The sequence below is a fragment of the Mirounga angustirostris genome, unplaced genomic scaffold (genome assembly GCF_029215605.1).
Source record: "Mirounga angustirostris isolate CCGP_5_RB_7025 unplaced genomic scaffold, mMirAng1.0.hap1 SCAF_15, whole genome shotgun sequence".
Classification (NCBI taxonomy): domain Eukaryota; kingdom Metazoa; phylum Chordata; class Mammalia; order Carnivora; family Phocidae; genus Mirounga; species Mirounga angustirostris.
Window position 1 is genome coordinate 82,044,697 of NW_026991723.1, and position 17,478 is coordinate 82,062,174.

The following is a 17,478-nucleotide window of genomic DNA, read 5'->3' on the forward strand; positions in this document are numbered from 1 at the left end:
ACAAAAACATGGATTCCAGCTATACAATGCTTTAAAGTATGACCCTTGAATAAGGTTCTAAATCACTTATCATGTTAATCTTGCTCCCAGAAGTGAGAAGGTATAGTTTCAAAAGAAAAGATTATCTTGCAATCTAAGGAACTCTACAATGTGAACTTAATCACATCTGCAAAACCCACCATAAACTTTGAGACTACACAGGACACTTTCATAATGACCCCAAATTAAACCCATATGAAAAAGAATTTTCATAACTTACTTTTCAAGCTCTTCCTGAGAATGGGCAAAAGTACAATTTGTTCCTCGGGGACACCCTCCTTGCTGACGCAGATCTCGGCACATGCTAGTCTTGTATTTGCTGTTTGGCTGAGGCTACAAAAAAGAAAATCGGTGTGTGGAAAAGTGAGGACTCTTGGGATTTCAGAATTTTATGATTTACCGCTTTAATTCTTTTTCATGTTAGAGAAGTAATTCTTGTGCTGAAGCAACTGCCATTCCACCATTTCCCATTAGGCATTACACGGGGTAACTCTGAACTGCCATTTTAAATATTCCTTCTGAGGATTATCTGAAACTGGTTCAAATGTTATGTCTATTTATTTGTCAGGCAACATAATGCCCACAAAAATACAAGATTTTCTCCTCAATTCATTGCTGTCTTAAAATGATATCAAAACAAATGATTTAAAAAGCACTTAAAAAGCCATAAGCTTTGTCCACTTAAAACTTTCCCAGGAGAGGTAGAATATAATTTCCCCTGTAAGTAAAAATTTATGAAACTAATTTATTTGTCAGCTTGAGGGTACAGCTCTCTTCTTAGGCTTGGAGCTGTTTAAGTTCATAAAAACAATGAGGCAAAATATAAAAGCCTCATCATAACAGCTATAACTGCATCAAAATTTAAGATGGCATTGTAATTTCTGTGACCTTAATAAAAATGAAACATTTATCTGTCAGTTAATGTTTGAATATTATAATGTTTTCTAACAGAATAAGGGTAAAAGAGTGCAAAGATCACTTTGGAGTAGATTTGATCCCAGCTCTGTCACTTACTGTCACCAGGACCTTAGATTTGTTATTTAACCTCTTTGAACTTTAGCTTGGGAACAGCAATTATCTTGCAGGTGGCTGTGAGGATTAGAAATTATATAAATAAAATACTGAACATAGGAACTTGGCTCACAGTGACGTAATAAGTGGGCATAATTATTAGAATAAAAGATTATGCCTTAAGCAACTCCTTCTAAAGTACATTGCAAATATTTTAAAAATTCTAACTCCACACATTTACAAACAGATATTCATTTGTACGAGAGCAATGGAGAAAAAAGTGACGATTTCCCTACATTAGAAAAGAATTAGACAAAATATCTGGAAGGAATCATTGAGCTATACTTGGTCAAAACATTGACAGTGAACTCATATTCAAAATATTCTCCCAACGGGGGCGCCTGGGTGGCTCAGTCATTAAGTGTCTGCCTTCGGCTCAGGTCATGATCCCAGGGTCCTGGGGTTGAGCCCTGCATCAGGCTCCCTGCTCAGCAGAAGCCTGCTTCTCCCTCTCCCACTCCCCCTGCTTATGTTCCCTCTCTCGCTGTGTCTCTGTCAAATAAATAAATAAAATCTTAAAAAAAAAAACAAAACACTCTCCCCATGGTTGTGCCATGCTATGAATTATTTATCAGGTATACTAAAACTTGAGTTTCTCTCAAAAGAACAGAGATAATAGAAACCTAAAAGAGCAGAGTCACGTAAGAAGTCCATTAACCGAAAAGCTTGTTCAAGATGTTCAGGATGAAGCTCTGTTAGAGGTAACAGCAGTCAGAAGTGCAATGAATATGCTTACCTGAGGTGTCTCATGGCCTTTCCTACTATAATTTTGTATGAAGTCCACAAGGCCATGAACCACTGTTTTAACAGCTACCATTGCATTTTCTAGCTGCTCCCAAGTTGGTGAAACAGCATCTAAAATAAGCCGTCAAGGGGATGGGGAGAAGAATTTGTTAGCAGTAATTCTCTTGTGTTATTTACCTCAAGGGCAGAAAAAGTATAAGCAACTAAATATTTTTTCACATACCTGGATTAGGGTCTATGTTTGCAAGAAGCTCTAAATGAGGCCTCAGTCTATTTAAGTTAGCTGGGTCACCCGTTCGTTGCAAAACAATTGTCAATTCCTGGACACTCTTTGCAAATGATTCTGGAGACTGCAGCTAACAAAACAGACAAGAGAATGGCTTTTACTCTGCTTCTTATGACACATCTATATTCAGATGCTTCATTTAGTCAACATACTAAACAGGTTTTCAAGTGCCTTCAGATTCCATAGTAGGAGTTATCAATGATGAATGAAATTTTCACCTCAGAATCTGCCCTATGAAATTCATCATTAGACACTTAGAAAACTTACTTATTATAAGCTATATTAGCTCTCTGGGGTCAAAACACAGATAAACAACAGACTCTGAAAGCCAGGCTGCTTTTACGCTACTGTCCTATATGTGCTTCCCTATTGCCTCCCGTCATTTATTTTGAAAGTTAGAAAAATAATAAAAAGAAATAAAGATAAAATAATACACAGTCTGATACTTAAAACACAGGAATCTCCAACTAGTTGTCTCTTTAGTTCCTTTAGAAGATTGCAATGCTCTTCTAAGTAACAGCAATGATATAAAACAAACATCATTTCACAAACCTTATCAATGATAGACTGCATGTGTGATTTATGTGCCAAGTCACCATACAGAAGTGAAGACCACTGCTCAGGTGAAATGCGGAGTCCTGCTTCCATAGCAATATGAACAATTTGGGCATCATGTTCTCTGCGTAATGCTTCATAACTCCGAAATTCCTCCTTTAGCTGCATCAGAGAAGAATCTTCATCCCTTTTGGTAACCTAAGAAATAGAAAGGAGAAAAAAAAAACCCCATCAGAATTGGTCTGCTCTCCCTCCTTCTCCAATCAATTCTTTTGGTGGGGGAGAGTACAGATATCAGACACCAGACAAAAGAAGGTGCAAAGAGGAGAATGTCCTTATCACAAATTCTTTTTGGAACAAAGCAGACCTTACATAACCCAGTACATAGTTTTTCCTTCTTTCAATGAACTCAGCAGCTGATAGAGAAGACACTTGTAAACAAAAAATTATAGTATACGTGCTCTTATAATGCTCCATGGCAACATAAAGGAAAGGCAATTAAATCTGACTTGGGGGAGAAGGAAGGGATAACAGAGGAGGCTTCCCCATCTTGAAGGCTGCATGAACTGAGTCTTGAAGAATGAATAGGCATTTCCAGGTAAGAAACAGAATCCTAACAAGAGTAGCACGTGGTGAAATAGAAAAATGAAAGAGCAGAGCACATAGAATTAAAGACTAAGAGGCTAGAGAAGAATCATAGAGGGCCTTATAAACTATGGTGAGAAATTTATATATTATGCTGAAGGGAATGGGAAGCCACTGAGGACTTTTAAGCGAGGAATGAGAGATCAGTCCAATGGGTAGACATATATTAGCACTGCCACGTGATGATTAAGAAATTTTCTATACCACAAAAATGATCATTAGGGTATTTATACAGCTTTAATTTATACCTGACTTAAGTCATTTAAAAAACATAAATTCAAAAGCTTCCAGTTTCACATACCCTACTGAAACTGTCTAATTCTCCAAACATGCAAGTGTATGACTAGATAATTTTCCACAATAGATATCATTTATCTAAAACTTGCACAATGAAATTTGAAACTTGGCTAGGATTCAGAATACCTAGGACTAGTACAGATTCTATAATTCAGAATGAACAAATCAGTCAAACTGTTCAAAATCATGATTTTCTCATTGGCAAAATGAAAATATCTCCAAACCACCTCACTGGTTCTTTCTATTGTTGACACATGAGACAACAATAATATGACCCCAAGAATATGAAGATGGGAAAATCAAGTTACCATCTGAGAATTAATAGTATCAGTTCAAAATCTCTTTGGGAATATGTAATTACATTAGAGAAAAGTGTGGGACATCCAAAATTCTAAACATAATCTTAGGAATAATTTGGGAGCAGAGTAACTTAGAAGTCCCCAAAATCTATATTCTACTTTAACCTATTTAAAGAAACACTGAGGAAACAAAAGAAAGAATTAACAACCTAAAAAACAGAAGAAAGAAACCCAAGAACCAGACAACGGTAGCATCACCCAACTACCACGTAGGCTACAAGGGTGCCTCATAGGCAGCATAAGCATCTATTCACCTGAGTAGTAAAGACATACACAGGTGGCTAACAGAGCATGGTCATATTAAAGTTCTCACTACCATGCATCAAAATCACCCGTGAAGCATTAAAAACTACAATTTCAGGTAATCATAATTCCTGGCTTTGAAGACCACACGATTTAAAAAGTATGTATGAATGCTCAAGTCCCACATCAGATACACCAAATCAGAATATATCCGGGGATGGGACCCAGGATTGTATACTTTTAAAAAACCCATAAATAATTCTGATGCAGATCATTAGTTGGGAATCACTGCATCAAATGTTGGAATGATTAACTCCCTTGCGCTGAAGCCAGGCTACTCAAGCAAAGGTCTGATATCTTCGGCAGGAAAATATCTACAATATGATGATTTAAGTCATGTAAGAATTGCACTTCTCATTACAAATTAATAAAATAGATCATCCATTGTGGGTGACCTTGGTAAGGGTGTTCTATTCCTGAAGAAAGAATCTACTGTATGCACCCACAAAAATTCACATCTCTAAGCCTATAAAATCAAGGAAAGACCTTTGACAATTGTGATTTTACTAGAGTAAATGACACCCAAGAGAGGCCTTTTGGCAGTTAAGTCAGTACGTTATCCTTTTATTAATCTAAACACTGCTTTAACATTTTATTTATTAATTTTTTTTTAAAGATTTTATTTATTTATTTGACAGAGAGAGACACAGCGAGAGACGGAACACAAGCAGGGCGAGTGGGAGAGGGAGAACCAGGCTTCCTGCTGAGCAGGGAGTCCGATGCAGGGCTCAACCCCAGGACCCTGGGATCATGACCTGAGCCGAAGGCAGACACTTAATGACTGAGCCACCCAGGCGCCCTGCTTTAACATTTTAAACTAGAGTGCAGTGAGGATGAAATGAGAGCATAAAATTGAAATCACTTTCTATACTAGTGTTATTCAGATGTCAGATGTTAGAAACAACTGTAGATGACTATCATAAACCACAAATCAGTATGATTCCTATGAGAGAAAAAACACATTAAATCAGGAATACAGTGTGAGAACCTAGTCAGTCACCTGAGGATGATAAATGATCTCTGTAATTTGGTTGCTTAGCCAAAAACATAATGTTTGAGGAACCAGGGATTCATTTCTATTTTTGCCCTTAAGGGTACAAAATCAAGCACTATAACTATCAAGGAGATAGTGTCCAAACCTCATTAGTGGAGATAAGTGAGTTCATTTGAACATATTTCCATCAGCAATTACCTGTTATTTCAAACTAAGCAGTCTGCCGAAAAATTTTTTTCTGTCTGTACTGTTTTCACTATTGGGCTATAAAACCAGCAAAATAGCTTTGGCTTTCAAATTTTGATGTTTTACTTTTATAGAAGCCAATGGACTTTTCTAGTTCCAAGTATCTGGGCTTTTCTCAAGATCCAGCCAGCAGTCCCTACTCTTGTAACATGCAGAAACTTTTAAGGATTCAGCCTACTTTCCACCTCTCTCAGTACCTGTAACCACGCACAGGTCTATAAGACAATGCAACCACATTTCTAAGTATCTTGGGGTTTTTCTGTCTTCTCCACCAAAACAAAACACACACAAAAAATCACACCTCCTAAATGCAGAGTGGGGCAAGTACCTCAACTCTTCACTCTCTTGTCCTGAAGGCAACATTATAGGCCATCTTCAGATTAAAGGTCATAATCTAATCACAACAGGGAATAAAATAAAAATAACAATGGGAAATTGAAAAACCAACTTCTTACGTTCTTTTATATAATTTTCCCTTTTAAGATGGGAAATTCATTTGAATTAGACTTCTTTAGTTTACATTCATTATCCCAAGAGTCAAGTTTACCAAACTATTTCCTTATGCTCTGTTTTCTGTTACTGACACCTTCACATGTTTATTCTCAACAGGTAGTATCACAGATGCAAACAATGCAGAAGGAAAACAAAGTTTCCTTTCAACTCTTAGAAGCATTCTGCATTCCTGGAGCCTCTAGACCAGGTAACATCCATTCTAGAAAGCCTCTATCTCATACAAAGGCATGTAATGTCTAGATGGCTGCTTGCTACTTACCTTAAAACATGAAGCTCGATACAGTAGTTGCACAACATGACCAATACTTGTTTTTGATGCCTGAGGAAATCTTGGTTCTAGTCTTTGCACAACAAAAAGTACCAGTACTTTCCTTGAGAGAGCAGAGCCATCTTCTAATGCTAGCAACACCAGCTTCAAGGCCTCTTCTTGCATAGCTAGAAGTGAGAAACATGAATTCACAATAAATGAGAAACCCTGCAGATCATGTCTGTCAGACTTCTTTGGGTATTAGATTCATGGCGGTCCATTATCCACAGTCTGTATTTCATTAGCACAAAAAGAGGACACCACACATACAAAAATACAGTTTACTTAAAAAGCAATCAAACAAAATATAATTTCTACTAAACAACCATTTAGAACATAAATCAACAGAACTTAAAACATATCTCCTGCAGGTATTTAATAATCTAGATAACAATAATGTTACAGTGCAAAGAAAAAAATCCTCATTTACAAAATACATGGAGATACTGATATATTAAATACATATAAAGAACACATAGTAGCCTTATGGTAAATGGTAATTTTTCTTTAATGCTTAGGACTGTTAACTTTGCCTGACGACAATTTTGTACGATTTTAAAGTGATATTAACCTGTGGATGCAATACCTCAAGAAGGTATTAATTTATGTTGTTTTCTAGCCAGGGATGTATATAGTATAATCTGAATCTAATCATGAGGAAATATCAGACAAACTCAAATTAAGGAATTTTTTATAAAATAACTGCCTGTAGGGGCACCTGGGTGGCTCAGCTGGTTAAGTATCTGCCTTTGGCTCAGGTCATGATCCCAGGTCCTCAGATGGAGCCCCACGTCGGGCTCCCGGCTGAGTGGGGAGCCTGCTTCTCCCTCTCCCCCATGCTTATGCACGCGTGATTTCTCTAATAAATAAATAAAATCTTTAAAAAAAAAAAACTGCCTATATTCTTGAAGAATAACAACATCAGACAAAGAAGGGCTGAAGAAGGGTTCCCAATAAAAGAAGACTAAAAAGAGATGACAAATAAATAGAATAAGTGATCTTGGACTGGACTGTATTCTGAAAGAAAAATTCCATTAAAGACATTTTTGGAATAATTGACAAAACCGGAATATGAACTAGATTTTAGTATGGTATGTAGGTTAAATTTTCTCAGTTTGATGAACGTACTATTGTTACATAAGATGATATCCTTGTTTTTTGGAAATACATTGAAGTATAAAGGGATAACAGGGCACTGAAATATGCACCCTGTTCTCAAATGGTTCAGAAAAGAGGAAAAGGGCAAATAACATAACAAATATAACAAAATATTAAAAACTAGTGATTGCGGATAAAGAGTATACAGGAATTCTCTGCACTGTTCTTGCAACTTTTGGGTAAATCAGAAATTATTTTAAAATTAAAAGTTAAAAGTGCATTGGTTCTCAATTAAAACAGTGGAACTTCAAAACTGAGAGCACATCTAGAATCTGGATTAAAAATCAAACCGTAGGGCGCCTGGGTGGCTCAGTTGGTTAAGCGACTGCCTTCGGCTCAGGTCATGATCCTGGAGTCCCAGGATCGAGTCCCGCATTGGGCTCCCTGCTCGGCAGGGAGTCTGCTTCTCCCTCTGACCCTCCCCTGTCTCATGCTCTCTCTCTCTCATTCTCTCTCTCAAATAAATAAATAAAATCTTAAAAAAAAAAAAAATCAAACCGTAAAAAAAATAAATAAATAAAAAATCAAAATCAAAATCAAACCCTTTTACAAGTGAGGCACTGAGGTCAAGGTTCACAACTAGATAGCAGCAAAACTGTACTTGTACCAAGGACTTTTTAAAAAAATTGAGGTAAACTTTATATAAAATTAACCCCTTTAGAGAATACAATTCACATGAACAACCATCAGGTCTATCTAGGAAACCTACAGCCATTACGCAGTCACCTACCATAGCCTTACCTCCAGCCTCTGGCAACCACTAGCTTGCAGTCTGATTCTATGGATTTACCTTTGTGGATACTTCAAATATATGGAATCATAGAATATGTGACCTTTTTCCTGGCTTCTTTCACTTAACATAATATTACTGAAGTTTTATATAGAAATAAAAATATTTTATATATTTCAATTCTTTCTGTGGCTGAATAATATTCTATTTATGGACAAAGCACATCTGGTTATCCATTCATCAGCTGATGCACGTGTGGATTGCTTCCACCTTTGGACCACTGTGATGAATGCTGGTGTAAACACTGGTGTACAAGCATTAGTTTGAATCCCTGTTCAGTTCTTTGGGATATATACACAAGGAGTGGGACTGCTGGGTCATACGGTAACTCTGACTTTATGAGGAACCGACAAGTCGTTTTACAGAGGCTGCACTGTTCTGCTTCCCACGTTTCACCCACATCCTCACCAATTTTCCATTTTTTAGATTATGGTAAACCTAGCCAATGTGAAGTGATATCTCATTGTGATTTTGATTTGCAATTCCTTAATGACTAATGACACTGAGAATCTTTCCAAGCTCTTTTTGGCCATCTATGTACCTTCTTTGGAGAAATGTCTATTCACGCCCTTCATCCATTTTTTTACGTTGTGTTGTCTTTTTGTTGTTGAGTGGTAGAACAAAGGATATTTGATACCTTATCTAGTGCTTCTTGGGTCAGGTAAATAAATATGAGGAAATATCCAAAAACAGCATTTTTAAATTACATATAAATGTGGATTTTTCAAATTATTTTTTAACTTAACTTTGTATTATGGTAAATTTTCAACATACGTAAAAGTAGAGATCACATGAACCCGTAAGATAGCTGTTGCCAGTTCTTACCCACTTTTCTAGTTTGCTTTGGCTGGAGTGTTTTGATGTAAATCCCACACAACATAGCATTTCACCCTTAAATAATTCATTATATATTTCTAACATGTAAGGACTTCAAAAAAAATTGTACACCATCATCACATTTTTAAAAAGTAATATATATCCTTACTATCATCTAATATCCAGTTCACGCTGAATTTTTTCCCACGGTCTCAAAAATTTCTTCTTATATATACTTGGCTTCTTTAGTAAGTACCCAAATAAAGTCCATATTGCTTTTGGTTAATATGCCTTTCAGCTTAAAAAAAACAAAACAAAACAAAACTATACTAGCTTCCCACTACCCTTCACTTTCCCATTTAGGAGAAAATTCAGATTTTCTCTGAATTTTTTAAAGAAATAATCATTTTTCTAAACAATTCCTGACATTCTTGATTTGGCTAATTTTGTGCTTATAGTATTTCTAAATATGTTCATTTAGCCTCCTTATTTCATGTAAACTATAGGCTTGATTATATTCAGAATGAGTTTTTATTTTTTGAGGTTTTGTTTCTTTTTCTGCCAAGCATACTTGTTATTCCGTATATTCCGTATATTACATAAGGAGATACTTAAGGCCTAGATGTCTCACTTTTAGTAATGTTAGCGGGTTTAGTAATAATGATCAAATGTGTTCAGGCCTCATGCATCTATAGTAAATTTTCCCAGCAACCTTACATCTAATGGTTTTAATAGCTACTAATAATTCTTGTGTAGACCCACTAATTCATTTGTGGTTGTAAATGTGTGATTTTTCTACTTTTGACACTTTTTTTCTACTTTTGACACTTTTTTTCTAAATTTATTAGCTGGAATTTTGCTAAAAGAGGAAGCTACACTCAACACCCTGAGAAACTGTCCTTGAAAAGTTTGTAAAGGAAAGGCAGAAAAAACATGCTTGATTTTTATTCTACTCTTTTGCAATTTCTAGAATAATGTGTTGGCATTATTTAGCAACTGCCAAAGATAACCGATTAATTTTTCCTGTACCATCATTACAAAATCATGGATTTTCATATATTTTATGTTTCAATCCATTACAGTCATTATTCATTTTGGTGTTCGAACTGTGCCACACTTGGCCAGTGGAAGCCCTTTCAAATTTACTTCTAATTCTGACAAGATGCCAATGATCTCTGATAGCTTTTTTGCTTTCTAGCCCAAGAATTCCCAGGCTCAACTCGTATTTGCTATCCTAGAACTGGAATATGGCATTATCTAAAGACTAAACAGCCCTGCTTCTTTTTAATGGGCAATGGTATTTATTAAGAGTCATAATCTGGGTGCTATGGCTATTCACTGTTCCTAAGCCCTTTCAGTGGACAGATCTAGGGAATACGCGTTTTTAGAGACAGAAAAGTAAATGAGCCTGTACTTACATTGACAATTCAAATTTAAAACTAAAGGGTTCTTACATAAATTCTTTGATTTCATACTTTTTAAAAAAGATTTTATTTATTTGAGAGAGAACAGAGCGAGAGTGAGAGAGAGAGCACATGAGAGGGGGTGGAGGACCAGAGGGAGGAGAAGGGACCAGAGGGAGCCTGACATGGGGCTCGATCACAGGACACTGGGATCAAGACCTGAGCTGAAGGTAGACACCCAACTGACTGAGCCACCCAGGCGCCCTGATTTCATACTTGTATCTTTTCCTTTAAATGCTAAAAATCTTGGTTCCTGATGGCATTAACATAATTACTTACTTGCTTTATCCTAGTGTGTGCCTGATTATACCCTAGGATTATATATCCCACTAGGGATATAAAAATCAAAACACTGTGTTCCAAAGTCACCTGTAATAATTCATTCCTGATGAATATGCTACCAATTTAATGTAGTTTTAAATTTTTTGTTTTTAGGTATTGTGTCTTATTCTTTTTAATTAAACTTTTAAAATTTATTTTTACTAAAAATTGTTTTATAATTACATAGAACATTTACATGGGTCCCAAGTATAAAACAAGGTACATTCAACAAGGTCTAGTTCTGTCCTGTCTGCTTTCTCTTGGTGCCTCCTTCCTCTATATAAGTTTATTACTTTTAAATATCTCCTACCATTGTTTCTTTTGGAAAATATAAACAAAAGTAGACAATGGTTCTATCTCCCTTTCTTAGATAAAAAATATTATAATAAGCACACTATTCTGCACTTTGTTGTTCTTGTTTTTAAAGATTTTATGTATTTGACAGAGAGAGTGAGAGAGCACAAGCAGGGGGAGCAGCAGAGGGAGAGAGAGAAACAGGCTCCCCGCTGAGCAGGGAGTCTGATGCAGGGCTCGATCCCAGGGCCGTGGGATCATGACCTGAGCCAAAGGCAGACGCTTAACTGACTGAGCCACCCAGGTGCACCTGTTTTTTTCTTTTCTTTCTTTGTTTCTTTCTTTTCCTTCTTTTTTTAAGTAAGCTCTACACCCAACATGGGGCTTGAACTCATGACCCTGAGGCCAAGAGTCCCATGCTCCACTAACGGAGCCAGTCAGGTGCCCCTTTTGCTTTTTTTTTTTAACGTATAGAGATCACACCCTCGCAGAACATATACATCTTCCTCATTCCTTTCGACAGTTGCAGAGTACTCCACTCAAAGGATATACCTGTATTTTAAACAAGTGTCTTCTTCATAGACATTCAGGTTGCTTCCAGATGTTTGCTGTTAACAAATAGTGCTTTTGTAACTATGCATTCTGGGGGCACCTGGCTGGCTTAGTCAGAAGAGCATGGCTTAGATGCTCAGATTCACAGCCCTGGCTTAGTATTGTAACATGCCCTGGCTTAGTCAGGGCTGTGAATCTGAGCCCCATGCTGGGTGCAGAGATTACTTAAATAAAAACTTAAAAAAAAAATAACTATGCATTCTGTATTTTTTGCTGTATCTTTGGGATAGATTTGTAGAAATGGAACTGTTAGGCCAAAGAATAAGTGCATAGGTGATTTTGGTAGACGTTGTGGAATATCTCTCTTTAAAATGCGTGCCACTTACAAACAATGAATCATGGAACATTACATCTAAAACTAATGATGTAATGTATGGTAATTAACATAACAATGTGCCACTTAGTACTCCCACTGTTATTGGATGAAAAAGTACCTGTTTTCCCACAGCCCTGACAACAAAATATACTGTCAAACTTTTTAATTCTGCCAATCTGATACATGAGAAACGGTCAATATAATTTTCGTGAATATTTCTCTTGATATGAGAAACACTGAGTATATTTTATATGTTTGAGGGCCATTTACATTACTTTTTCTCGTGCATTTTCTGGTTATATCTTTTGCCAATTTTTAAATTGGGTGGTTGGTATCTTTCTCTGAGTTTTTAGACGTACCTTACATATTAGTTATATTAGTCCTTTGTGATAGAATACAAACATTTTTCTAAGTTTGTAATTTTTTTACTTTGCTGATATTTTCTGTGATGCAATTAAAAAAATATTTAGTCATATATCAGTCTTTTCTATTACTGCTTCTGCATTTGGAGTAAAAAAAAGTGTTTCCTATACTAAGTTATAGAGGAATTCACTCTTGAATTCTTTATTAGTTGTATGACGTATTTTTTAATAAGAAATATTTATGACCTACTCGGAATTTAAGTAGCTATGGTGTATAAGAAATATATCCAATTTTATCTTTTTCCACATCTATTCAGTTGTCCCAATGTCACTTATTTAAAAAGTTTCCTTCACACACACTCACACACAAAATTCTACCTGACTATAGTTCTAAATCAGAAAGGTAAAAGAATAAAGCTCTAAAAGGTAACAGAAAAGTGTACTTCATTCATAACCTAGTTATAGGTAAAGATTTTTTAAATAGAATTTGGATGGTAATAACTATGAAGGCCTCAACCCTAGTGATTATTTTTTTTGTGTGTAATTTCTGCTTTCCAAGTTTTAAAGACAATTTTTAAGTTTTTTTTATTAAAAAAAAACTTTCCTTTTCCTTTACTTACTACCTGTATAATCTTAGGCCTCTAACTCGGTTCTTTAAATTGTGAAAGCGGATCTGTGTCACTTCTTTTGAAGGCTGCTAAGATTAAATGAGAAATTTATTCTAAAATGTTACAGTACTATCACATGGATTATGATTACAAAAACTGGTTTATCTTTAATTATGTCAAGATTTGTGTGTATAACTAAGATGGGTTGAGTCTGGGGATTCTCAGCTAACTCTAGAAATTGGGATCCTCTCGCCCTGATAGTCAGTAAGAGAGACAAGATAGTGATCTATCCTACCTGGCCCTAGAAACTGGCATCCTCGAGCCCTGACAGCAGCCCACAGGTTGGCAGACAATTGCTGGGGATTCTGGTGCTGTAATATTAGTTCTGTTACAGTTCTTTCTCCAAGTGAACGGGCTGCTCGCATGGCTCTGACACGACCTTCTTCCTCCACCAATTGACAGTTTACAAGTGTCACCAGTTTCCTTTGCATTGGACGGCTCAGTGCACTCTGGTTCAAACTAGCTACACCTTTAAGAGAAAGGAAACAAAGTAAAGTTTTTTCTATTAAATAGGACAAGTTACTTTTCATTACCCATACTTAACTATGAAGCCATAATCTGTAATGAGTCCTTCCACTGTTTTAACAACAGGAGTATTCTGATTCTGCTTATTACTATTCTGTGGTAATAGGAGTCTAATTTGCAGTTACTTCAAATTTTATTTAGGTATCCTGTTCTCTGGGTTGCATGTGTCTCTCAGGAGAGTACTTCGGGTTTATTTAGTCTGTTCTTCATCCAGTTAATTAATGAAAAGTTTAGTCAAAAGTAATGATTAATAACAGCTCTAATTTTATTGTATACATGACGTTTAGAAATACAACTTAATGGCAAGCTCTTAGATCATAATCCCTTTCCCTGACTCACGGATATGCTCCAGCAATTCTTTCCTCTCTCCCATATCATTACTTCTTCCCTTTCTATTTGACTGCTTCCGTCAGCATACAATAAAAACAAGCATGCTGTTATTTCATCCATCTTAAAAATAAATAAATCTTTTTATTCATCCCTCTTTGCCTACCGGTTCTGCCCCATTTCTTTCTTCTCTTTTGTGGCAAATTCTCTAATATTGTATTGTAATTGAATATAGATTCAATATCTCCAAATTCCTTGCTTCACAATCTTTAAAACCTACTCCAATCAAGTTGTTGCTACTATTACTTCATCAAAACTGCCCATCATGACAATTACCTCTACTCTGCTAAGTCAATGGTCAATTCTCGGTCCTTCCCTTACTTCACCTTTCAACAGCCCTCAACACAGATGACCACTCCTAATTCCTTTAAATACTTTCTTTACACTACACCTTCCTGCTTTTCTTCTTTCCTTTTATTCCAGGTCTTTTCTGATTTCATCTTTTCTTCCTAACTTCTTAATGTTAAAAGGCCTCAGGACCCAGTTTTTCTTCTCTATCTACATTTATCATGTACATGATCTTAGCCAACTTTATTAATTGCTGTAAATACTACCCATATGTTAATGACTCCCAAAGGTACAGTTTCTATACCTCATTCCTTAACATATATCCATTGGTTACACAACAGCATCCAAATGAAGATTTGACACCTCAAACATAATATGACTAAAACTGAACTCCTGATCTTTTCATTTAAACTTGATCTACCTTCAGTATTCCTTGTCTAGGTTGATGGCAATCTCTTTTTCCAGGTGCTCAGACCCCAAAACCCAGAAGTCATCTTTGATTCTGCTCTTTCTCTCATACCCTACACGCAATAATTTAGAAAATCCTCTTGACTCTACCTTCAAAATATATGCATGCCATTCACTTCTTACTACCTCCACTGCTACTGTTGGCCCATTAGCCTATAAGCCAAAACCCTGCTCCTACCCTTGCCCTTCTACACCGCATTCTCAAGAGAGCAACTAGAGAGATCCTTTAAACATTAGTCATATTGTGTCACTCCTCTGCTTAAAACCCTAGAGTGACTCCCCAATTTCACTTGCAGTAAAAGCTCAAGCTTTTAAAATGGCTTGCAAGTCTGCATATTATCTGGTCTTACCACTTCCTTCCATCTATGTCCTTCTGCTCTCCCCCTAACTCACACTGCTCCAGACACACTCCTATTATTGTTCTTTGAAGATACTAGGCATGCCTTGGGGATTTTGCTATTGCCTCTCTGGAACTTTTTTTTTTTTTTTTTTTAAGATTTATTTATTTGAGAGAGAAAGACTACGAGGGAGAGAGAATCCCAAGCGGACTCCTTGCTGAGCACAGAGCCTGACACAGGGCTCAATCTCAGGACCCTGAGATCATGAACTGAACCGAAACCAAGAGTCGGACACTTAACTGACTGTGCTACCCAGGTGCTCGATCCTTATTGCTTCTCTGGCACACTCTTTTCCCAGGAACCTACATGGCTAACTATCTCACCTCTTTCATCTCAAGTTTAGAAGCTACCTTCTTAATGAGTCCTACACTAACCACCTTCTGTAAAATTGCAACCTGCCCTTGTCCCCTCACCCTGACATCTCTGATCCCTCTAAATGTATTATCAATTGTAACATACTATATAATTTTTTATTATGCTTATCGTTTACTATACTTTCTCCCTTTTCTAAAACTTAAGTGCTATAAGGGCAAGCATTTTACTCATGTATGCCAAATACCAAAATAGTGCCCAGCACTTAGTACATGCTTGTTAGATATCTGTTCAGTAAATGAATGACTGAATGAATGAGGTAGATAAACTAAGTTTCTCAAGGAAATCACTATGTCCTCAATATTTGCAACAGTGCAAAGCACAGAGCAGATATAAAATAAATACTTGATAGATTCATCTGATGCGTGGGTCACTGGGTATGTGATGATGAACAAAATAGAAATCCGTTTCTGTCACAACACTTGAAATAATTTATTGCACTTATATGCCTATCTCCCCCAATAGACTGTGGGCTCTGTGAAGGCAGGGACCCTAACCACGACTAAGTGCTCAATAAAATTGAATGATTAAATGAATACATGAAATTGTCTTAGTAGGACTTATTAAAATTAATATTCTGCTATTATTTTAATGAATACAAACTGTAGATATCTCAATATGTAGTGTCTGATGAATTCTTAAAATAGTAACAATATTGGTTATTTTCAGTTTCCAAGAATTGTCCAAACTTTTAAAACTTAAAATTAGGGGCGCCTGGGTGGCTCAGTCGGTTAAGCGTCTGCCTTCGGCTCAGGTCATGATCCCATGGCCCTGGGACTGAGACCCACATTGAGCTCTCTGCTCAGCAGGGAGCCTGCTTCTCCCTCTCCCTCTGCCTGCTGCTCTGCTTACTTGTGCTCTCTCTCTCAGTCAAATAAATAAATATCTTTAAAAAATTAAAACAATAAATCTCAAAATTTAATAGGGTATATTAGCAAATCCTGCTCACCAGTAAAAAGACTTTTTATGAACTTACCTTTACCTCCACTTAGTGGTTTCAAGTAGAGTGCCAAATCCTCAACACACTTCTTTGCAACCTCATAGTGTTTGTTCTCACCTAAATTACTTAACTTTATTGACTGATGATCTGGTACCTAAAAACAAAGAAAAATCGAGGAAATACATTCATCCAGCTCATGGAACTGTTATTTATATGTTTGATAATAATCTTGGTGAGTATAAAAATTATAATACAGAGACAATACATCAAAGTAGTTTAAGTAAAATTAAAGCCAAACACCTAGCCAAACTGCTTTCCAAGAACCAAGGTTACTATACTTAATAGCAGGGGCTCGGTGTATTAATAAATGGAAAAAGCAGCAAGTAGTTAATAATACTGTATCAATGTTAATTTCTTAAGCTTGATAACTATGCTATAATTTTGACAGATATTAACATTAGGGGAAGTTGCAGAAAGTTATACAGGTTCTCTGTACATTATTTTTTGCAACTTTAAAAAAAGGTATTTCAAGATAACTAGGAAAAAAAGTACTTAGCACCTTCTCACTATGTAATTTACTTATTATATTTATTGATAATGGTCTGTCCCCTTTTTGTAGAATAGAAACACCACAAGACACAGTACTTTTTTTTTTTTAAGTAGGCTCCATGCCCAGCATGGAGCTCAGTGTGGAACCTGAACTCATGACCCTGAGATCAAGACCTGAGCTGAGGTCAAAAGTCAGACACTCAACTGACTGAGCCACCCAGCAGCTCCAAGACCTTAATGAAAGGTCAAAACCTGGGCATAAACTGCAGCTCTGCCACTTCCATGAGTGATCTTGAGTAAATCACTTAACTGCTCCAACTCATGGTTTTCCTATTTGAAAAATGGAGATGAAAATCCTTATTTCATACTGCCACTATGAAAATTCCATTTAA

The 17,478-nt window shown here is 36.3% G+C and overlaps 1 protein-coding gene and 1 non-coding gene across 5 annotated transcripts in view; both read right to left on the reverse strand.

Moving 5' to 3' along the window:
• RC3H2 (ring finger and CCCH-type domains 2) overlaps positions 1-17,478 on the reverse strand; it is a 54,942-nt gene that overhangs the window by 27,789 nt on the left and 9,675 nt on the right. For all 4 annotated transcript variants that reach the window (XM_045883095.3, XM_045883096.3, XM_045883094.3 and 1 more), the window contains exons 3-9: positions 16,574-16,691; positions 13,395-13,628; positions 6,312-6,487; positions 2,693-2,893; positions 2,078-2,210; positions 1,847-1,965; positions 260-372 (exon numbers count right to left, since the gene is read on the reverse strand). In XM_045883095.3, the coding sequence (XP_045739051.1) occupies positions 260-372; positions 1,847-1,965; positions 2,078-2,210; positions 2,693-2,893; positions 6,312-6,487; positions 13,395-13,628; positions 16,574-16,691 (1,094 nt within the window). The remainder of the gene's footprint in view (positions 1-259; positions 373-1,846; positions 1,966-2,077; positions 2,211-2,692; positions 2,894-6,311; positions 6,488-13,394; positions 13,629-16,573; positions 16,692-17,478) is intronic.
• Positions 2,298-2,409, reverse strand: LOC123850348 (small nucleolar RNA SNORD90). Its single transcript, XR_006792311.1, has one exon. It is a non-coding gene; the product is annotated as a small nucleolar RNA SNORD90 (small nucleolar RNA).